Source organism: Primulina eburnea, chromosome 8, assembly GCF_022965805.1.
Source record: "Primulina eburnea isolate SZY01 chromosome 8, ASM2296580v1, whole genome shotgun sequence".
Lineage (NCBI taxonomy): Eukaryota > Viridiplantae > Streptophyta > Magnoliopsida > Lamiales > Gesneriaceae > Primulina > Primulina eburnea.
The window spans coordinates 22,915,538-22,939,725 of NC_133108.1; the positions used below are offsets into that span (position 1 = coordinate 22,915,538).

General features: G+C 40.1%; 1 protein-coding gene and 2 non-coding genes across 3 annotated transcripts; 1 reads left to right on the forward strand and 2 right to left on the reverse strand.

Annotated features, from left to right (window-relative positions):
• The first annotated feature begins 6,668 nt into the window (after positions 1 to 6,668).
• LOC140839096 (uncharacterized) lies at positions 6,669 to 7,328 on the forward strand. The gene has a single exon (XM_073205730.1). The coding sequence runs from the start codon at positions 6,669 to 6,671 to the stop codon at positions 7,326 to 7,328; it is 660 nt and encodes a 219-aa protein (XP_073061831.1).
• Positions 7,329 to 11,345: 4,017 nt separating this feature from the next.
• Positions 11,346 to 11,452, reverse strand: LOC140840350 (small nucleolar RNA R71). Its single transcript, XR_012119938.1, has one exon. It is a non-coding gene; the product is annotated as a small nucleolar RNA R71 (small nucleolar RNA).
• Positions 11,453 to 17,503: 6,051 nt separating this feature from the next.
• On the reverse strand, positions 17,504 to 17,610 carry LOC140840347 (small nucleolar RNA R71). Its single transcript, XR_012119935.1, has one exon. It is a non-coding gene; the product is annotated as a small nucleolar RNA R71 (small nucleolar RNA).
• Between the last annotated feature and the right edge of the window lie 6,578 nt (positions 17,611 to 24,188).

Genomic DNA, 24,188 nt, shown 5'->3' on the forward strand with positions numbered 1-24,188 from the left:
ATTCAAGGAGTTGAATTTATAATTCAATAATAAAATTCAAATGTTGAATTTAATTTATTAAGCTCAAAGTTGAGTTGATTTAATTAATAAATTAAATATTGTGGGTAATATGTTTATGGGCTTGTATGAGTACAAGTCCAACATAATAAATAATTAAAGTTTTAATGGACCTTAATTAAATTAATTAAACTAGTTGGACTAGCCCAATTAATTAAATCAAGCTAATTAATTTTAATTATGTAATTAGGCTATAATTTAATTATAAATAAATGTTGATAGGTCAACCCTAGCCTCCACCACAACAAAACTCACGAGAACTCCACTTTTCAAAGATAGAGAATTTCGGCAACTTGTTTTTGAAAAGAAATATTTTGCCGTCTCTAAATTTTTTCTCTTACGCAAAATATCTTCTATAATTTCTAGTGCAATTTGGAAGAGGAACTAGCTATCTAGTCGTAGACTTGATAGGAGGATTTCATCGAAGAAAGTTCGTAGGGAATCAATTAGAGCTAATCCGTTTATACCGGATTAGTTGGTGTTCAGTGATTTATTCACCAAAAGTATAACTATTAAACTCCCTATGAATGTTTATGTTAAAATCATACGAGCGACCAAAGCAAAACATATTTTGAATGTCAAAATAAATAAAATTTTAAAACTTCCGCTGTGTTTGGACGTATAGAAAACAAAGATCCAACATTGGTATCAGATCCAGGCTTTCTGAATTGTATGATTTTAAATCATATCGAATAATTTGTTCCTAACCACACAAGAAAATTTTCAGAAAATTTTAGCACCATAAAAATTATTTTTTTCCAGAAAAAAAAATTGTATCTGCACGGCGTGCGCAGCGTCGAGTGCGCGGTGCGGCGTGCGGAGGGTCCGCACGCCGGGCGCTGCCCTGCGCAGCACGTAGCGCCGCGCGGCTTGCGGAGCGTCAGCACGCTGCGCGAGGCGCCGCGCGCGCACAGGAGTGCCGTCACTGCCCGAAACGTACGGGCAGCGAGGGCGGCTGCCTCGGATCGTCTCCGGAAGCGTGCCGAATGGTGGGCTTGAATTGTTCGGGCCCATGGTGCAATTTTCTGATTTTCAAATTTTTGGGCAAAATTGATATTTTTGAAATGGGTTCAATTTTTATTTTGGAAATTAATTTTGGAAAATTAATAATTTTCTTGTAAAATAAATAATTAGAATATGAATTTAATTATTTATGGTTAAAATGAGTTTAAAAGAAATCAATTATCATTGATTTAATTAGAAATTAAATAAAGGAGTTTATTTAATTTATTAAATTCTTTAATAATTGTGGTGGTTAGTGATAAAATTATTAGATATATGGTTTATCAATTAATTAAATTGTTTAATTAAATTGATGTTAATATTTGATATTAAATGCATGAAGGATGATCGAGAGCCTTGACCAATGTGTTAGGTGTATGTTAGGATATTTTACTGTCTTATTCGTTTTTTTAATATTTGATATTATTTAAAGTGGGCATGGTTTATGGCAATGAAGACATGTAAAATATTGGAAGCTCTTGTAATAGTTGCATTTGCATCCCTACATTCACCTAAGTTTTGGACCTCGATCCATGTATGGCTCACATGGATCTAATAGTGTTGGCGATCGATCGTTCTTATTTATTGTTGAATGTCATATTATGTTATATGCGATATATAGTAGTATGCATGTATGTATATTATTAAATAAAATTTTAAAATTAAAATCCCTAATTTTGAATAAGATTCAAATTTATATCAAACCGAAGAAGTAAAAAATTAAAAGAGTTTAATTTTTCATTGCCTTCCATCAACCGTGGTTGCATGTTAATCACTACCCGCGGACAGTGTCTGACTCATATTATTGGGGAGGCCTGTACGCCCTGCAAGCCAACTGTTGACTAGGGATTTTATTGACTCAAGTGCAATAAACAATCTTTATTTTAATATAATTCATTATTTCATGGTTTGTTATTTCTTTATCTGTATATACCCATGTTATCAAACATAAATAAAGACCTTGATTATACTTTAATACATATGAATCGTAATTCGATGTTGAAACTCGTTTGTAAATACTGTATAATCTAAATTCGTTCCTAGTCGATTCAGCGGCCTAAAACATGGATAAAGTTTGCTTGAGCTTGAGACTAGCATCTGTGATGTTGTGTACTGCGTTTCTTGGTAAGGGCATAGAGATGTCCAAACATGCAGATGGGTAGTCATATGATGATTATACCGAACAACCCTCCCTCGGACTTTTCATGTGGTTATCATTCATCGAGAGAATAAGTCCGTTGTTATGATTGTACACCATTAGTCCTTATGACCCGGGACAACACTGAGGTTCTATATGCTAGGGTTGTTCTTTGACTCGTTTACCGGTTCCAGGAGAATCATCAGGTGGCGAGGTTGGGTTGCTTACGACACATATAAAAGCCAGTGCATTGTAGTCGGGGATTCACCACTCACATGCAGGTGTGGATATCCAATGTGATTTGATGAAATAATAGTGCATGGAATCTCTGCCCAGAGTATGAGATGTACTGTAACACCCATGATTCGAGGACTGTCCTCACTGTACCAAGACGAGTCTTTCCAGCGTGCTTATCTCCTCCCTCACACGCACCCTAGGAAACTTCCCAGGGGGTCACCCATCCCAGAATTTCCCCAAGTCAAGCACACTTAACTTTGGAGTTTTATGTGATGAGCTACCGAAAAGAAGATGCACCTTCTTGATATGAGTAGTAGATATCAAATCTTTTAAGACATCTTCAACTGTGCAGTTCATTACATTGAACAGTCTCGTAATCCCTCTCATTCCAGTGTAGGATCGGTTCATTCATGTTCCCTCTACCTAGAAACCTGCCAGGAGCTGCTCATTGTCCGTGCAACCTCTGGCACCGGCGATCGGCCCCCGCCCTCTTCGGTCCCGGGCCTCACATGCCCACCAGATTCCGCTTGGTTTGTCCCCGAACCACACCGTACTAAGAGAGGTCGGCTCTGATACCAACTGTAACCCCCCAGATTCGACGACTGTCCTCACTGTATCAAGACAAGTCTTTCCAGCGTGTTTATGTCCTCACTCACACGCACCCTGGAAAACTTCCCAGGGGGTCACCGGTCCCAAATTTACCCCAAGTCAAGCACGCTTAACTTTGGAGTTCTTATATGATGAGATACCGAAAAGAAAATGCACCTTCTTGATATGAGTAGTAGATATCAAATCTTCTAAGCCCTCTTCAACTTTACAGTCCATTACATTGAACAGTCTCGGAATCCCTCTCATTCTGGTGCAGGATCGGTTCATACAACTGGCCAGAGTATGAGATGTACGTTGAAGAAGGAGTTCTCCAATAGTACACGCTATGCCACTATTATAGTTATCACATAGTTATCTAATTAATAAGCAACCCTCGATGAACTAATGGTTGCAGATTCGATTGGGATATATGAGATGAAGGGACAGTACTGTACGTTAATCATAATCGACTGGTTTTTGTAGGCACTATCAGTGATACCTAGGAGATCATGGGGCGATGCTACTAGACGCTCTTACCATGATCCGATGGGTGCAATCAGAAATGAGTTCTGACATTCTTGATCAAGCTGTTGATGAAAAGAATGGGGCTAACTAGGGTAAGGACGAATAAAGGGTTATGTCCTGAATCACAATGAGTTGTGAACCCACGGCCAGCTGTATCCCTGAACCATTTAGGGTCACACAAGCACTGCATCATTTGTTCCCGTTGAGAGAATAAATTCAACTTCTTGAATTTACATTATGTAGTAAATTCAAGGAGTTGAATTTATGATAATTAAATTTTGAGAGAATTAATTCAAGTAGTTGAATTTATAAAATTTGAGAATTTGATTTATTAAACTCAAATGTTGAGTTTATTAAATATTAAATTTTGGAGGTGATAAAAATTCAAGGAGCTGAATTTATAATTTAAATAATAAATTCAAATGCCGAATTTATAATTTATTAAGCTCAAAAGTTGAGTTGATTAATTAATAAATTAAATATGATGGGTAATATATTTAATGGGCTTGTATGAGTATAAGTCCAATATAATAAATAATTAAAATTTTAATGGACCTTAATTATATTAATTAAACTAGTTGGACTAGCCCAATTAATTAAATCAAATCCATTAATGTTAATTATGTAATTAGGCTAGCCTCCACCACAACAAAACTCACGAGAACTCCACTTTTCCAAGATAGAGAATTTCGGCCACTTGTTTTTGAAAAGAAATATTGTGGCTTCTCTCAATTTTTTTCTCCTACGCAAAATTCCTTTTATAATTTCTAGTGCAATTTGGAAGAGGAACTAGCTAGCTAATCGTGGACTTGATAGGAGGATTTCATCGAAAAAAGTTCGTAGGGAATCAACAAAAACTAATCCGTTTATACCGGATTAGTTGGTGTCCAATGATTTATTCACCAAATGTATAATTATTAAACTCCCTATGAATGTTTATGTTAAAATCATACGAGCGGCCAAAGCAAAACATATTTTGATTGTCAAAATAAATGAAATTTTAAAACTTCCGCTGCGTTTGGGCGTATAAAAAACGAAGATCCAACACTTACTCGTTCGATTTTCGTCAAGTAAAAACAACTAAGAAATCGTTATCGTTTCTGATCAACTCGTTGCAGCGACACATGATACTCATTCTCTAAGACACCAAAACATGAAGAATCTATCACCAAGCTCTTACCATCAAGTTCTAAGCTTAATTTTTCAAATTCTTTAGTTTAGTTCTACAAATTATATTTTGTATAAATATGACGTGATCTTAAAATTTAATGGTTCCGATTTCTTTTTCTTTGGAATCCAAACCGAACTGTAAAACCTCAATTCTGATTTTTGAGATACAATTCTGATACTCCAGGAATGGGCCCACTATCCCTGGCCCATCCCAAGCCCAAGTGGAAGACAGCCCCAGCAAGGGTCCAGGTATTCTCTTATAAATACCAGGTTTGAGCGTATGATAAAAAATTCAGTATATTGTTTTCAGCAGCACCCTTAGCTGCTCCTCCCATATATCCTCAGTCTCTGACTTGAGCGTCGGAGGGGCTATGCCAGGACACCCTCCTGGCCCCTTCTTAACGGTCTTTTTCTTGATTTCAGGCTCACGGTAATTTCTGAACCTGCGTCTGGATTAGTGACACTTGCTGGAATCGGATTCTAAATTTCCCGTGAGTATCACTTGGCTCCGTCTGTGGGAAAACTTGAGTTGAGACGTAGAGATGGTGGGCAGGAAAGGAAGTAGAAGAGCTACCTCAGCATCATCGCGTACTCGGAGGGGACCCGAACAGTCTCATGTTGAGACAAGACAGGAACAACCGCGTCTTGAGACGAGACAGGAACAACTTCGTCAAGAGACAAGAACCGAGCAGCCCCTTCAGCAGACAAGGGTCGAGCAAACCCGTCCCAATGAGAATGTGGGGAACTTGACCCTGGAACAGTTGGGCCAATTTATCACCCGGACAGTGGATGAGGCAATGAAGAGGAATCAAGAGTCTATGTTTGCAGAAGAGCAGGCCGCTTGCCAGCAAGAGGAGAATGTGGAGGGCCACCAGAGCCGGGTTGAAGAGACGCATCCCCTCCAAAGTGGGGAAGTTAGTGAGATAGGGGAGACGTGGAAGGAGATACGGATGTTGAGATAGCAGGTAGGAAGCCGAGTGCCGGTACCCAAGAGAGGAAGTCCTTTTTCATTGGCCATCTTTGAAGAAAGACTTCCTCCAAATTTCCGACAGTCAAACGTTGGAGAATATGACAGACATACAGACCCTGAGGAACACTTGGGGAGATTTGAGAATGCGGTTCTAATGCACCAATATTCGGATGGAGTCAAGTGCAGGGGGTTTTTGGGCATGTTGGTGAGGTCAGCTCAGCAGTGGTTTAACACCTTACAGCCCAACTTTATACGTTCTTTTGAGGGCTTCTCAGCTGTCTTCTTGCACCGATTTGCTAGCAGCAAGAAGCACCAGAAAAATTATTTGAGCTTGTTCGTGATGAAACAGCAAGAGAATGAAACTTTGCGAGAATTTGTCCAGCGCTTCAATAGTGCAGTGCTGGAGATACCAGCGGCTACGTCTGACATCATGATAAGTGCCTTTACCCAAGGACTGAGGGGAGGAGAATTTTTCAAATCGCTGGTCAAGAAACCTCCATCGAACTATGATGACTTGTTAGCTCGGGCGGAAAAATATGTAAACTTGGAAGATGCCCAACGGTATAGAAGGATGGAGAACCGGCCCGGAGGAAGTAGAGTTGAGGGAATGGAGAAAGGAGGAAGGAAGAGGGGTGCGGGGGAAAGAGAAGAGGAAAGAACCAGAAGTAGAGGACAATTCTCATCACATGTTCCCCGGGATAGGAGTCGTGACGAGTTGATGGAGGTGAGGGAGCCCGTGGGGAGGTGGAGAAGTCACGAAGGGTTGAGTGCAGTGCTAGATTTCTTTCGCAGGACAGACGAGAAGGATCCGTATCTGGGAGTCGACCGAGGTCTCGCCCATCGCATAGACGTGGTCAAGGCCCTCCGTGGATAAATCAGGGGGTTGGGGAGCAGAGAGGTGAAGGTCGAGGTCAAGATGTCTTTCAGGTGCCCGTCGAACCGAGGAGGGGAACGAATGAGGATAATCACCCTACGAGAGGAATGATTCATATGATCTCGGGGGGTGCTACTGATGGAGACTCTGGGCGAGCTCGGAAGGCACATGGGAGAAGGTTGGAGAACTTTGAGATATCTAGGGGTGCAGACTTACCACAAGACCCCGTCATCAGCTTTGGGCCGGAAGACCTCCGAGGCATTGTGACTCCACATAACGATGCCTTGGTGGTAACGAGCACCATTGCCAATTATGATGTGGCGAGAATATTTATTGATAATGGAAGCTCCGTGAACGTCTTGTTCAAGAGCACGTTGGATCAAATGAAGATGGGAGGATTTGAGTTTGAGCCGGTATCCACCCCGCTGTATGTGTTTGCAGAACACGTCATCTTGCCTTTGGGTCAGATTGTTCTTCCCCTATCCTTGGGGACTGATTCTCGGCGGGTAACAAAGATGATAGCCTTCACTGTAGTAGATACCTCGTCAGCGTATAATGGAATTCTAGGACGACCAGCCCTGAAGGATTTTAGAGCAGTAGCTTCCAGTTATCATCAGAAGCTTAAGTTTACTGTGGGAAAAGGAGTTGGAGTCATGTGCGGGTACCAAAAAGTCGCACGTCGTTGTTATGAAAGAATCGTGGAGGAAGAAGAAACGAGAGGTCACGAGCATTCGCATGGAAGCTTGAGCTTAGTCTTGCAGTTGTAGAGTCATTCGAAGAAGCTTCTACGTGGGTAACTTTGTCATGTGGAGGTACAAGAGGAGCAGAGAGGAAAGTTGGAGAATGCGCTGGGTAAGGCTCTAAAGAGGCATGGGAACGTTTACCACCTTAGAGAATATCTTTACTTCATTTTTTATGTATTTCGTTCCTGAATTTGTCTTAACTTATCAGTTGATATTTAATAAAGCCAAGTTCTTATATTAAGTTCGTGGTTGTTCTTGTATTATGAGGATTATATGAATTAAATTTTACCTAATTAGGCTGCGCCTAGTAGAGGAGAAGAGTTGGGGAGAAGAAAAATTTTATTTTCCTGCTAAGGTGTCGCCTAGCAGAGGAGTTAGAGGGTGAGGATGGAGAATTTTTATTTTCCTGCTAAGGTGTCGCCTAGCAGAGGAGTTAGAGGGTGAGGGTGGAGAATCTTTATTTTCCTAATAAGGAGTCGCCTAGCAGAGGTGTTAGAGGGCGAGGGTGGAGAATCTTTATTTTCCTGCTAAGGCATCGCCTAGTAAAGGAGTCAGAAGGTGACGAGGTGTAATCTTTATTTTCCTGCTAAGGTGTCGCCTAGCAGAGGAGTTAGAGGGTGAGGTGGAGAATATTTATTTTCCTGCTAAGGCATCGCCTAGCAGAGGAGCAGAGTTGGGGAGAAGAAAAATTTTATTTTCCTGCTAAGGCATCGCCTAGCAGAGGAATCAGAAGGTGACGAGGTGAAATTTTTATTTTCCTGCTAAGGTGTCGCCTAGCAGAGGAGTTAGAGGGTGAGGGTGGAGAATCTTTATTTTCCTGATAAGGCATCGCCTAGCAGAGGAGTTAGAGGGTGAGGGTGGAGAATCTTTATTTTCCTGCTAAGGCATCGCCTAGCAGAGGAGTCACAAGGTGACAAGGTAAAATTTTTATTTTCCTGCTAAGGTGTAGCCTAGCAGAGGAGTTAGAGGGTGAGGGTGGAGAATCTTTATTTGCCTGCTAAGGTATCACCTAGCAGAGGAGTTAGATGGAGGAGTTGAATTTTTTTTCCTGCTAAGGCATCGCCTAGCAGAGGAGTTAGAGGGTGGGGGTGTTGAATTTTTTTTTCCTGCTAAGGCATCGCCTAGCAGAGAAGTTAGAGGGTAGAGGTGTCGAATTTCATCTTCCTGCTATGGCGTCACCTAGCAGAGGAGTTAGAGGGTGGAGGTGTTGAATTTTTTTTTCATGCTATGAACTATTTTAGCTGAGGAGTCAAGGGCGCGGGGAAGGTGAAACTATTTCCCTTCAAAAGGTTAGTAGAGGACCTTGAAGATGGGGGAGACTAGGTCATACTGTGTTAGAAAAATTTATTTCGTTTGTTGTTAACGAACAATGTATCAAAATTCTCAACGTACTAGACGAGCGCTTGGCGCGCCGGGCGAGCAGGAGGTGGGCGAGCATGGCAGGGGGCGAGCTGAGCGATCGGCGAGCATGAGGTGGCAAGGCGTGCGCTAGGCAGGCGATTGTGACAGGGGGCGAGCATGAGGTGGCGAGACGTGCGGGCGTGTGCTTGGGCGGCCGCAGCACGGCGCTGTGCGAGCTCGGCGTCGGGCGAGCGTGGCGCATAACTTGTGGGCGAGCTCGGCAAGGGCAAGCGTGGCAGGGGGCAAGCAGGAGGTGGCGAGGCGTGTGGGAGTGTGCTTGGACGGGCTGGTGGGCGAGCGTGTGCGCTGGGCTGGTGGGCGAGCTCGGCGTCGGGCGAGCGTGGCGCATAACTTGTGGGCGAGCTCGGAGAGGGCGAGCGTGGCGCTGGGCTTGTGGGCGAGCTCGGCGGGGCGAGCGTGTGCTGTCGAGGGCGAGGCTAGGCGAGCGCGCACTGTCGAGGCGCGCCGGGCGAGCAGGAGGTGGGCGAGCGTGGCAGGGGGCGAGCTGAGCGCTGGGCTTGCAGTAGCTGGCGAGGCGTGCGCTAGGCGGGCGAGCGTGACAGGGGGCGAGCATGAGGTGGCGAGCCGTTCGGGCGTATGCTTGGGCGGGCGCGGCGCTGGGTGATAGGACTCGTTTTTACGTGTTTTTAGTGTTGGTTTTGAGTCGCGTTCATGCATCATATTAGTTTGCTTTAGTTGAATTTTGCAATTTTTTAGCATTATTTAGCATTTGACTGATCTCGTGTATTCTATGGTTATTTTGTAGGAATTGAACCAAAAAGTGGGAGAAACTTTGGCATAAAATCGAAGAGGTCTCGCTCGGGCGGTCAGGAGTGACCGTCCCAGCGAGCATTGTGGTCTGGCCGAGGATTATTTTGCGCAAGTGTCTCGCTAGGGCGGTCAAAAGTGATCGCCCCATACTTGAGGAAGCTTATTCGAGGACCTCTCGCTAGGGCGGTCAAAATATACCGCCCTAGCGAGAAGCGAGATTGAGAAAGATTTGTTTCCAAATTTCTAGGGACTCTATCCTACACCAAAACCTAACACACGAGATCAGCAGCCGTTTTTCATCTTTTATCAGATTTTTCATCATTTTTCTTGGAGAGGAGGCTAGGAGAAAAGGAGATTTCAAAGACCTCGAGATTTCCACGCGTCGTGGCCGTCATCCATCGTCATCTTTAGTATTTTCATTATTCAGTATTTTATTTCTTACATTGATTGTGGTTTTTATCATGAATTTCAGTAGCTAAAACTCTAGATTTGTTGGGATTTGAGGGGATCCTACCCCGTACTCTTTGTTTAACATTATTTCTCGGCGTTTTTATTAGTGATTTGTTAATGCTATTGTTCGTTCTTGTTTCAATCGAAGCCTAGCTAACTTCCTTTGATTATTTCATGTTGTTGACAAATTCGATAGAATAATTAACAATAGAATCAAATAGTATAAACCACGGATTTACAATTTTAGTAGATATACGGAATTGGATACGTGTCGATAGTGATAGTTCACCCGAATGAAAGCTAGTGGATTCCATAGAATGTAATGCAATCTTGAACTGTTAAATATTTGAGGACACTTGAGTACTGCATGTTTTTTATTAGTATTAATATAGCTCGACAGAGTATATTAATTAGTCTAGGGAATTCCGTCGAATGCACGAGTAAAAGTCGAGTGTAGTTATTTAAACACGAGTGGTAGGTGAACTGCTAATTCCCAACAAATTCATTTCTCAATTGATTTAATCCAAATTAATCATTGCTTTCTTGAATACGTTTTCTTTGCATTTTAGTTATTTTAGTTGTTTAATTTACATTAGATTAATCATCAACTCATTTTATCGTTGCTAAAGAAATTGTACTTGAAAATAAAAATAGTGTAACGCAATCCTTGTGGAACGATACTCGTATTCACTTACGTATTATAACTTGACTATCGTGCACTTGCGATATTTAAATCGAGCTTTAATTTATAAAATAAATTTTGGGACTATTCACTATGCAAGTTTTGCTCGATCAAGTTTTTGGCGCCGTTGCTGGGGACTGTTGATTCACAAATTTTTATTTTTCATTTAAATTCTTTAGTATTATTTATTTTATTGTTATTTGATACTCTCATTGTGTTGCAGATTTTTCTTGTGGTGCATGCGAAGATCACTCAAGTGTAAGCTTGAGCCTTTTGACCCCGAGATCGAACGCACAGCTAGACGTCGACTACAGCAGCAAAGAGCGAAGGAAAGAATGGAAGGCGATCAACAAAGAGAGGAGCCAAGGCGTATACCGATGTTGGATTATGCACAGCCGTCCCTTGATGGAGCACGTCCAAGCATCGTAAGACCAGTCATCCGAGTTAATCAGTTTGAGATCAAGCCAGCTATCATTCAGATGATTCAGGACACTGTCCAATTTGGGGGAAGTGCACTTGACGACCCTAACTCTCATATAGCTGACTTTCTTGAAATTTGTGATACTTTTAAGTTTAATGGCGTGTCTGATGATGCTGTTCGTTTGCGTTTATTTCCATTTTCACTGAGAGATAAAGCTAAGTCGTGGTTAAACTGTTTGCCTGTAGGGTCTATTACTACATGGGAGGATATGGCAAAGGCATTCCTAATCAAGTACTTTCCTCCATCGAAGACTATGAAGCTTAGAGCCGACATTACTACTTTTGCCCAATATGAGCAAGAGTCACTTTACGAGGCATGGGAGCGCTACAAGGACTTGTTGAGGAGATGTCCACATTATGAGCTGCCTCTTGGGTTAGTTGTTCAAACTTTCTACTACGGTCTGCTTACTCCTAACCATACTATGATAGATGCTGCTGCCTGTGGTAACCTACTGAGAAAGACGGCGGAGGAAGGATATGAGTTATTGGAGGAGATGGCTGCTAGTAGCTATCATCCTCAGTCTGATAGGCAGAGACGAGGTGCTGGAGTTAATCAAGTTAATGATTTGTCGGCGGTCTCAGCACAGTTAGAGGCTTTGAATTGAAAGATTGATGGGATGAGCATGAGTGGGTCGGCTATGCGTCTGCAAAAAATTTTCTGTGATAAGTGTGGGGGTGAGCATGATGTGCAGGATTGCCAAGATGGCAATCCATTCTAAGATGATGCTCTGTGGGCTTATCGTACTGCTTTTAAAACACATATAGGCACTACACCATATAGGTTGCTTTTTGGTCAAGCATGTCATCTACCAATAGAATTAGAGCATAGAGCATATTGGGCGACCAAAGCACTAAACTTTGATTTTGCTCTTGCAGGTGAAAAACGATTGCTGCAATTGAATCAGTTAGATGAGTTTCGAGGAAAAGCTTATGATCTTGCACTATCTTTCAAGGAACGCACTAAACGAGCCCATGATAAACACATTGTAAGAAGGGAATTCAAAGTGGGTGAAGCAGTGTTGTTATACAACTCTCGCTTACGACTCTTTCCGGGCAAGCTAAAGTCAAGGTGGTCAGGACCATTCACTATAGCCAAGGTGTTCCCATCGGGTGCAGTGGTGTTACATGATGGCAAGGAGGGGACATTTACTGTGAACGCTCAAAGATTGAAGCACTATATCGGTGGCACAATTGAGCCACAAATTGGAGTCACTCGGCTCCATGACAGTCATTGAGGACATGGGTGAAAAGTCGAGCTCTAGACTATAAATTGAGAACTACTTCTACTCCTTATATTGATTTTGATTATATTTTTTTAGTTATTAATCGCATCATTTGCATTTAGGTAGTTGCATGGCATTGCATTCAATTTTTTTCCCGAACACTTCTCGTTTTGACCGCCCCAGCGGGTACTCTTTTTTTTTAAAAAAAAGTCTTTTGCGAAAACTTCTCGCTAGGGCGGGCAAAATATACCGCCCTAGCGAGTCGTGCAGATACAAAATTTTTTTTCCCCGAAAACTTCTCGCTCGGGCGGTCATTGTTGACCGCCCTAGCGAGTCGCACAGATTAACAAAAAATTTTTTTCCGAAAACTTCTCGCTCGGGCGGTCAATTTTGACCGCCTTAGCGAGTCGCACAAATTTTCAAATATTTTGTCGGCGAGAACCCCTCGCTAGGGCGGACACAATTGACCGCCCTAGCGAGTCGCGCAGATTTAAAAACCTTTCCTATTCTCTTTTCTTCCCCACTTCGAAACCCTCACCCCCTTTCCAGATTTTTTGCTCCCAATCTCTCAATCTCACTCAATTCATCTCTTCTCACAAAATTTCAGGTACAATCGTGCACCCTCACCTTCACCAAGTGTCAAGACGCGATTTTTACGATCAAGAACTCAACTCTCCGGCGAACCCAAGATTTCCAGCCACCGCCGCCTCTTTTCCGGCCGCCTCTTCCGTTCCCGACCGACACCAAGTTCCGGATAACATCTTCCTACTACGGGCTACTTGTGCTCTTCTCCAATTTCCCACAATGGCACCCAAAAGATCTAAGGTAACTCACGGTGCTTCTAGCTCTCGGTCCACTCCATCTATGTTTGTGAATGATAATGCTAGGGAGAGATATGAAAATGCTAGACTACATAGGAAACCAATCCCTGAGCGAGGATTTAGCTCGTCTATTATCAATCATTTTGCGGAGCTCCAAGTAGCAGAAAGAGGGTGGACTGCCTTTGTGGCACAACCGAACGCGGCAGTGGTTCCGGTTGTGCGTGAATTTTATGCCAATGCTCCGGTGGGGAATGAGCATAAGGCATTTGTGAGGGGACATCTAGTCCCGTATGATTCCCGTACGATCAATGACATGTTGGGTTTACCGTCGGTGGATGATTCGGTGTTTCAGGCGTGGGTGCTTAACCCGAATTATGATTTGATCATTCGCACACTCTGTTATCCGGGCACCACGTGGAAACAACCGGGGACGTATATGGTTTTTCTTGAAAAATTTTTGAAAGTGGACGCGGCATTGTGGTATGCATTCCTGTCTAAGAGATTGATGCCGGTCGGTCATACGAGTGATGTGCAGCGTGAGCGGGCGGTTGTTCTTTATGCCATCTATACTGGGATGGTGATTAATGTGGGCAGGCTCATTTTCGGACAGCTTAACATGTGTATAAACAGCAGCAATTTGGCTTTTTACTTTCCAACGATAGTGACTGAGCTGTGTGCCCGAGCGGGGGTGATATTTGCAGATGATGATGAGTGGTTACCGCCGATGAGATCCATTGATGAGGCTCTTTATTGATCCAAGAGGGAGAAAAGACAGGCTGAGCTGCCCAAGGAGGAATTTTTCGATTATGGGGGAGTAGCTCAACCACCTCCGGCCTTAGGACATGCACCACCACCTCCGCAGCCACGCCGCCGTGCCATGCAAGATCGCATCGACGAATTGGGCGCTTGGGCCACTTATCAGACGCAGTACCAGGCCGTTAATCAGGCACATATTCAAAACATTGAATACCTGGTGCAAGGGATCTCAACTCATTTGGGCATCGACACTTCCGGACGGCCACCTACACCCGCATACCCGCCACCCTTTCAGTTTCAGTACAATTATCCTATGCCCCCAGCAGCTGAAGAGGGAGTTCCACCGCCGGAGAATGAGGAGGAGGATGATTTCTGATCAGGGGAGTTTACTGTTTCCCTTTTCTTTTTATTTTTCATATTCTGTCTTTGCATTCACATTCATAGGTTTTTATGTTTTTAGTGTTTGTTTCGTTTTGTGCAATGAGGGCATTGCACATCTCTAGTATGAGGGGGGGTAGATTGTTGTGTTTTCTTAGTTAATTGTTTTTAAGTACTGCATTTCTTTTGTTTGGTGTCGTTTATGGTGAGAAGACATAGTTTATGAGCCAATGATGAGGTTGGATTGATAGTATACAAAAGTATTGATTGGGTCACTTCATGAATGGTACTCTTGATTGTTAAAGCATGAATTTTGGCACAAAGTTTGAACTTTTTGAGCACACATGTGTGGGGACTAGAATTTTGTAGGAATAATGGTGAAATTTGAAGGTTTTGTGTGGTTAACTTGAAAGGCATCATTTATGAGTTGATTTAGCATGTAAACCCGTGAAAATAAGTCACTAATTGGGACCTTGAATGAGAACATTTGATTTGCCTTGAACTTTACATATACCCCCTGTTCAATGCACGGAATAAAAATATCGTACTCCTAACCAGCTGTAATCCAAAGTTATATATTCTTAGCCTAGGGAGTACATGCGTGAAAATTGTGCATTCAAAAAAAAAATGAGAAACAAAATGGTCGAGATGTAAGGTGAGGGGGAGCCGAAATAAAAGGAATGAAATTCTATTCCTAGGCTAAAAGTTGGAGATGTAAGGAGACGAGGAAAGTCAGACGAAAAGTCTTGATGATTGCACAATGAAAATGATCGGTGTACTCCCGACTTTTAGCCACTTGAGCTTATTTTCCTTCTTTTCGACACCCTTATCTGCACTTAAGAATTGAATAAAGTTCAACTTATGGATAGTGATAAATGGACACGGGAGTGCATGCTAGTGAGACTTGTCTTGAAGTGTTAATTGAGTGACTCGCATGCTTTGATGATTGATCTATTTGAAATACGAATGACTAGACCCATCATGACACACACACACGTTCAAATTAGTGTCGAGATTTATGTGTAGATGAGAATGAGTATTCGTTTGCGATTTAACTTGATTATGATTTGTATGTGGTAAAGTTCGCTGAGGCATGAGCATAACAGTTGTTAACTCACCATGGACATTTACTTGTGTTGGTTATTTCTTGTTTGAGTATTTTGTGGTTGTTGTGTTTGTTTAGAATCTCGTGCTTTAACCTATTTTGCTCGAGGGCGAGCAAAAGGTTAGTATGAGGGGGTTGATAGGACTCGTTTTTACGTGTTTTTAGTGTTGGTTTTGAGTCGCGTTCATGCATCATATTTTTTAGCATTTGACTGATCTCGTGTATTCTATGGTTATTTTGTAGGAATTGAACCAAAAAGTGGGAGAAACTTTGGCATAAAATCGAAGAGGTCTCGCTAGGGCGGTCAAAAGTGACCGCCCCAGCAAGCATTGTGGTCTGGCCGAGGATTATTTTGCGCAAGTGTCTCGCTCGGGCGGTCAAAAGTGACCGCCCCAGCGAAACCAGGGACATACTCGAGGAAGCTTATTCAAGGACCTCTCGCTAGGGCGGTCAAAATATACCGCCCTAGCGAGAAGCGAGATTGAGAAAGATTTGTTTCCAAATTTCTAGGGACTCTATCCTACACCAAAACCTAACAAACGAGATCAGCAGCCGTTTTTCATCTTTTATCAGACTTTTAATCATTTTTCTTGGAGAGGAGGCTAGGAGAAAAGGAGATTTCGAAGACCTCGAGATTTCCACGCGTCGTGGCCGTCATCCATCGTCATCTTTAGTATTTTCATTATTCAGTATTTTATTTCTTACATTGATTGTGGTTTTTATCATGAATTTTAGTAGCTAAAACTCTAGATTTGTTGGGATTTGAGGGGATCCTACCCCGTACTCGTTGTTTAACATTATTTCTCGACGTTTTTATTAGTGATTTGTTAATGCTATTGTTCGTTCTTGTTTCAATCGAAGCCTAGCTAACTTCCTTTGATTATTTCATGTTGTTGACAAATTCGATAGAATAATTAACAATAGAATCAAATAGTATAAACCACGGATTTACAATTTTAGAAGATATACGGAATTGGATACGTGTCGATAGTGATAGTTCACCCGAATGAAAGCTAGTGGATTCCATAGAATGTAATGCAATCTTGAACTGTTAAATATTTGAGGACACTTGAGTACTGCATGTTTTTGATTAGTATTAATATAGCTCGAATGAGTATATTAATTAGTCTAGGGAATTCCGTCGAATGCACGAGTAAAAGTCGAGTGTAGTTATTTAAACACGAGTGGTAGGTGAACTGCTAATTCCCAACAAATTCATTTCTCAATTGATTTAATCCAAATTAATCATTGCTTTCTTGAATACGTTTTCTTTGCATTTTAATTATTTTAGTTGTTTAATTTACATTAGATTAATCATCAACTCATTTTATCGTTGCTAAAGAAATTGTACTTGAAAATAAAAATAGTGTAACGCAATCCTTGTGGAACGATACTCGTATTCACTTACGTATTATAACTTGACTATCGTGCACTTGCGATATTTAAATCGAGCTTTAATTTATAAAATAAATTTTGGGACTATTCACTATGCAAGTTTGGCTCGATCAAGTTTTTGGCGCCGTTGCCGAGGACTGTTGATTCACAAATTTTTATTTTTCATTTAAATTCTTTAGTATTATTTATTTTATTGTTATTTGATACTCTCATTGTGTTGCAGATTTTTCTTGTGGTGCATGCGAAGATCACTCGAGTGTAAGCTTGAGCCTTTTGACCCCGAGATCGAACGCACAGCTAGACGTCGACTACAGCAGCAAAGAGCGAAGGAAAGAATGGAAGGCGATCAACAAAGAGAGGAGCCAAGGCGTATACCGATGTTGGATTATGCACAACCGTCTCTTGATGGAGCACGTCCAAGCATCGTAAGACCAGTCATCCGAGTTAATCAGTTTGAGATCAAGCCAGCTATCATTCAGATGATTCAGAACACTGTCCAATTTGGGGGAAGTGCACTTGACGACCCTAACTCTCATATAGCTGACTTTCTTGAAATTTGTGATACTTTTAAGTTTAATGGCGTGTCTAATGATGCTGTTCGTTTGCGTTTATTTCCATTTTCACTGAGAGATAAAGCTAAGTCATGGTTAAACTGTTTGCAAGTAGGGTCTATTACTACATGGGAGGATATGGCAAAGGCATTCCTAATCAAGTACTTTCCTCCGTCGAAGACTATGAAGCTTAGAGCCGACATTACTACTTTTGCCCAATATGAGCAAGAGTCACTTTCCGATGCATGGGAGCGCTACAAGGACTTGTTGAGGAGATGTCCACACCATGAGCTGCCTCTTGGGTTAGTTGTTCAAACTTTCACAAGTGGTAGGTGAACTCCTAATTCCAAACAAATTCATTTCTCAATTGATTTAATCCAAATTAAGCATTGCTTTCTTGAATACGTTTTCTTTGCATTTTAATTATTTTAGTTGTTTAATTTACATTAGATTAATCATCAACTCATTTTATCGTTGCTAAAGAAATTGTACTTGAAAATAAAAATAGTGTAACGCAGTCCTTGTGGAACGATACTCGTATTCACTTACGTATTATAACTTGACTATCGTGCACTTGCGATATTTAAATCGAGCTTTCATTTATAAAATAAATTTTGGGACTATTCACTTTGCAAGTTTTGCTCGATCACTGGGCGAGCGTGGCGCATAACTTGTGGGCGAGCGTGGCGCATAACTTGTGGGCGAGCTCGGAGAGGGAGAGCGTGGCAGGGGGCGAGCCGAGCGCTGGGCGAGCAGGAGGTGGCGAGGCGTGAGGGCGTGTGCTTGGACGGGCTGGTGGGCGAGCGTGTGCGCTGGGCTAGTGGGCGAGCTCGGCGTCGGGCGAGCGTGGCGCTGGGCTTGTGCGCGAGCTCGGCGGGGCGAGCGTGAGCTGTCGAGGGCGAGGCTAGGCGAGCGCGCACTGTCAAGGCACGCTAGGCGAGCCGCTGGCCTTGGGCGTGCGTGTAGTGGGACGAGGCGGTGGCGCTGGGCTTGTGGGCGAGCTCGGCGAGGGCGAGCGTGAGCGTGGCGCTGGGCTTGTGGGCGAGCTCGACGAGGGCGAGCGTGAGGCGAACACGGGCGAGCGTATGAGGGTGAGACGAAGGTTTGGCGCAGGTGCGAGAGGGCTACATGGTTGGGCGAGGGTGAGCGAGTGTATGTGGGAGCGTGGTATTACCAGGCGATGTAGAGCTGTTGAATGAATTGTAGTGGGAATTTTGTATGGGTGTAGTGAGAATGAAAGCAGGATCACTATTTGATTTGTTTCCAAATCTTTGGAGACTGACAAACAGCTGGAAGAAAATGCACAACTCGTATCCGGTGACCCAAGGACAACACAACTAATCGAACTTCGAGCCTGCGATTCAGTTCGACTCGGGAGGGGGAGACTGGTGATACCCCAGGAATGGCCCACTACCCCTGGCCCATCCCAAGCCCAAGTGAAAAACAGGCCCATCAAAGGCTCAGGTATTCTCTTATAAATACCAGGTTTGAGCGTATGATAAAAAAATAAATATATTGTTTTCAGCAGCACCATTAGCTGCTCCCCCCATATATCCTCAGTCTCTGACTTGAGCGTCGGAGGGGCTACGTCAGAACACCCTCCTGGTCCCCTCTTAACGGTATTTTTCTTGATTTCAGGCTCAGGGTAATTTCAGAACCTGCGTCTGGATTAGTGACACTTGCTGGAATCAGATCCTAAATTTCCCATGAGTATCAAATTCCGTTTTTGGTCCCCGATTCTTGAAGATCGAGGACATGAGATGATGATTTTGGTTAATATCCAATATTTTACCTTATGATTGACACGTGTGGGTGGTGAACAGTGAGTACCCTCAATTTATTACCAGCGGGAAGAGAAAAACAGGGACGCCTGTAGCCGCTCAATCGAGGCATAGGGCTGTAAATGTCAGAGCTGCACTTGGATCCAGGTCATGCTTTCATTCTCGGGTCTATTTCCAGAAGGATTCCTCTAGAAGATTTAGTTAATATAACTCTTTGTATAAGCGCATTTCAGCTTGTTTTACAAACCCAATTGAGCTAAAACTCATAACAACTTTCTTCTTTAACTAAATTTGTTTAAAAACAACTTTCTGATAGTTATAATGTATCTCAAAAGACAATAAAGCTCGAGAATACATTAGCTATGTGATAACGAATTATTGCAATGAATGATCTTTAAGTGATCTGATAGAATTTTGAGGCATGTGCAAATAATCTCGAAATAAATCTCTTAAGAGATATTGATTATTCGAAAAATGCTGAATATCGATTGAGATTCCGAGAGGAAAAAGTTCTTGTTTTTCTCTGATACAACCTTCTTTATATAGATATTGATCCAACGTTCAGAAATATGGACGGTACCCACAATTGTATTATATTTACAACAATTATGCAAAGAATGTCACATATCATTTGATTTTTTTCCAAAAAATTAGTACTAGCCAATTAAATTCTCTTGGAGAATAGTTGAATAAGCTAACCAACATATACTTTAATATGTTGCAGAGAGAAAATCCGTCATTGTCGATTGAATTCAAAAATAAATACTCAGACATAAATGACTTACATTAAGAGAATATTTTCGAATCAGTCCAATAATCATGATGATTGCTTTAGGCTTGTCTGATTAAGCTTAATATGCCTTAAATTTTTTAGTATTATCATATTATTACTAGGGATGTAAATGAGCCGAGCCGAGCCGAGCTGAGCCGAGCCGAGCCGAGCCGAGCTGAGCCGAACAGTATCAGGCTCGGGCTCGGCTCGTTCAACTATTTTATCGGCTCGGGCTTGTTACGAGCTTTTGGTTTCAAGCTCGGGCTCGGCTTGTTTGGAAGTTATCTCGAACATTTAGCGACGGCTTTTTGAAAGACCGTCGCTGATTAAATGAGCGACGGTTTTTAATGACAAACCGTCGCTAAATGTTCAGCATAGTTTAGTTTCCTTTGTTAATCTACGCAGTTCATCTTATTACTTCAGCATGAAATTATTTTTCTTATTTTTTTACTTCGTCAACATTGATATACCGAAGTAAAATATAATAAAAAAATATAGTGAAGCCCGTGTTTTTAAACATCCGAAGTAGAATATATTATTTTACTTCGCTTGTGTTATTACTGAAGTTATTGGTAATGTATTACTTCGTAATTTATTATTGCCGAAATAAAGCCTGCCGAAATAAAATCCGATTTTTCTACTAGTGATTATTGCCATAACATTCACATTTTTAATATAACTAGGTAAAGATACGTGCGACGCATGCGAAAATACATTTCTATTATCAATATTTGTTCTTAAAGAAATGAGATCAGAAGAGATTAATTTACAAAAAATTATATATTAATAATTTCATGCTATATTAGTCGATAGAAATGAGTAATGCTATGTGCAACCAAATTTGTACAATAATTCTTACAATTCAAAAAAATCAATAGAAATTTCATTTATCAAAATCTCATGATAAATTAAATATAAAATCTCATTAGATAATAACAAAATCTCACGATATAATTGTTGTAAATATCGCAGTACTATATATTAGTTGTACCTTTAGCATTATCCGTAGGAAATTCAATGTAATATAATTTATACTATATGTATTATAAAATGATTGCAAAAGATATTTGTTTAAAAAATTTTATGTGTTATAAATCTAAGGTTATTCTTGATTGGAAGGATTTCAAATACATGGATTTCAATACATTCAAATGTATTTTTGTTATTTAGAGATGTAACATCATAAACTTCAAATCCACTCATTTCATGTTTATATAGTAGTATTTCATGTTAGTTATGATATTGTTCAAGTCCACCAAATAATAATGTTATTTGAAATTTATTCTACTTTATATAAATAATAATATGTAAATAAGTAATGTGGAGATTAAAGATTTTGATATATTGTTTTATTGTTAACAATAAAATTATAATTCTAATCCATAAATTTGAAATCAATTTATCCAAGCACAATCTAAATAAATTAATAATTGTTGAAAAACATATTAGTAATAAATATTATAATTTTGTATAAATTAGACATTGGAGAAAATATAATATAAAATTGATATCACAATAGGTATTAAAATTAAATTTGAGAGAAGAAAAAAGTATAATACATAACGTTGACCACTTATTTTATCACGTGTTATTGATTTATGAAATATAAAAATATAATATACATAATATATTCTAAACCTTAAATTAAATTATTACGTCAAATTTTTTCTTCTTTTATATTTTCAATTTATATTGCTTTCACGATTTTTTTTTTCATCAATTTTTTCTTCTCTTTGAAAAACAATATTCTCGCCATCTTCATTAGCAAATCTTATGAGAAGAAATGTATATTCTTCTCTATTTGATGCCTCTACAAATCTCCACACAATTAAGTGTTTTGTAGAAAAAAAAATTTGTTTCATCAAGCAAATAAAATCAAAGAATTTTGTTATTTCAGTATTCTACAAATTATATTATTTTTTGTAAATATTTTAACTTAATCTACAAGAAAATAAAATCAATGAATTTTGATTATTAGATCTTCTAGACAACTGAAAAAATATGATTTAATTAATATGTTATTATATTTATCAAAAAGTGTTCAACTCTTTAATGATATAACATATTTATGCAATATGTTATTTAAATACAAAAATTCAAAATTAAGATAACATAATTTTTTTTATATGTCATACTATATTATTGAAAGTATTAAATTTATATATATTAATTTTGTTCTGAGAAACTTCTTGCATATATAACTCATTCAAAAGATTATAGATTTACAAAATAAAACAAATTATATTCAATTTAATATTTTGTGAAAAATATATGTTCACTTCATCTACAAGCAAATAAAAACAAATAACTTTGACCTTAATTCACACTTTTATAATATGTATAGATTTTTAATTTTTAATTTATTATTATTTATCATACATAATTATTTTAATATTATAACTCATTAATTATCTCAAATTCGAGCTCACGATCTACCTAAATGAGCCGAGCTCGAACCCGAGCTCGTGAACCACTTAAACGAGCCGAGCTCGAGCTCGAGCTCGAGCTCACGAGCCAGCTAAACGAGCCGAGCTCAATTTTGAGCTCACGAACCTATTATGGAACATGTTCACGAGCTAACGAGCCGAACATCATTAATCTCAAGCTCGGCTCAACAAAATAGTCGAGCCCAAAATAAGGCTTTGGATCGGCTCGATAAGCTTAACGAACGAGCCCGAACGAGCTTTTTAACGAGCCGAGATCCGAAAAACTCGCGAACAGCTCGGCTCATTTACATCCCTAATTATTACCTCCATGTTTTAGACTTGTCAGATCGCTTCTTGATTCAGATCAGTTCTGTCTAGCGAATATCATTCCATAGTTTTGTCAGTTAATTAGTTGTCCAGCTCAGTCAGTTTAGTTGCGTTGTCTGCATTAATACAATTATTTTAATTTTACAATCAACAAAACTTAAATCTAAATTTTATCTTAACAAATTTTCTCTTGTGATGTCAAAACTTAGCAGTATTTTCAAATATTAAGAGAAAATTGATAGAATCTAAAACTTTATAGATGAACTGAAAAGAAGCGAAATAAACAAATAAAAAAATTAAAATATATCTCCTGAATGATTGGCTAGATGAGTGGCTTGATCTAGAAGCTCTGATTGAATCGCTGTCCAACACTGCCATGTGGTTTCTGTAATGAGAGGAAGAGTGCAAAGGAGTATATTATTTAGAATTTTATGTGTCATTGAACTTTTCCTTAGGTTTCTTTGGCTCCTTTGGCTTCCCCCCATTTTGGAATCACCCTGGTTTGGCTGAAGGAATGCCACGATCTCAGACAGCTAATTCCCAATTGTTGTGATCGAATTGGCAAATTCATTCTCGGTTTATCTATGCAGAAGATTAGATAAGCAGTGGAGCTCATATCCGTGACCTAAAGATCTGGAATTTGGCCAAAATGAAGATTAACCACTCGAAGAACTTCAATAATTTGGGAATTTACATTTGTCTTGAAACCATTTGATTAGCACAAAGTCCAGAAACTTCATCCTGCAGATTTGTGAAGGATTGATTTACTTTCAACGGTTTGCATGGTTTGTATTGTCAACAGATGTGTTACCTTATTCTGAGTTCGTAATGGCTAGCAGTGAATGATTCGATAAGAGTAATGAGGCAGTTCCTATTCCATCATATCATGATATGTGCTCAAGTGTAGATCTGTCTGATACTTGGTGTCAGCATGAATATTCTCAATGTTTTGTGCTAGACTGATCTGTAGAGTGTACTAGTCAACCACATCAGACTGAAGTTCTTCCTGTTGGATCTGGGTTTTCTACACGCCCAAACGCAGCGGAAGTTTAAAATCATTTTATTTTTTTTGACAATCAAAATATGATTTTGCTTTGGGCGCTCGAATGATTTTAACATAAACATTCATAGGGAGTTGAAAATTTTATATTTTCGGTGAAATTTTCACTTGGCTCCAACTACTCCGGTATTAGCGGATGTAGCTCTTGTTGTAAATTTCTACGAACATTCTTCGATCTCCTAATCCGGTCCACGACTGGAATATTTGTTCCTCTTCTAAATTGCACTAGAAATTTAGAAGAACTTTTGCGTAGAGATATAACACGAAAAATTCGACTCAATAGTATAAGCCGAATTTTTCCTTGTTTTCAGAAGAGATTTTCGAGAGTTTTGAAACAGCCGAAACTTTTCCTTTTTTTTTTTTCAATTCTAGGAGAGTCTCTCGAAAACCTATATCAAAAAAGGAATAAAGAAATCTCAATATTTCTTTTTAAACATAATTTACTTGATTAATATCATTAATTAAGTAAACTAAATATTTAGAGGAATAATTGATGCAACTCTCG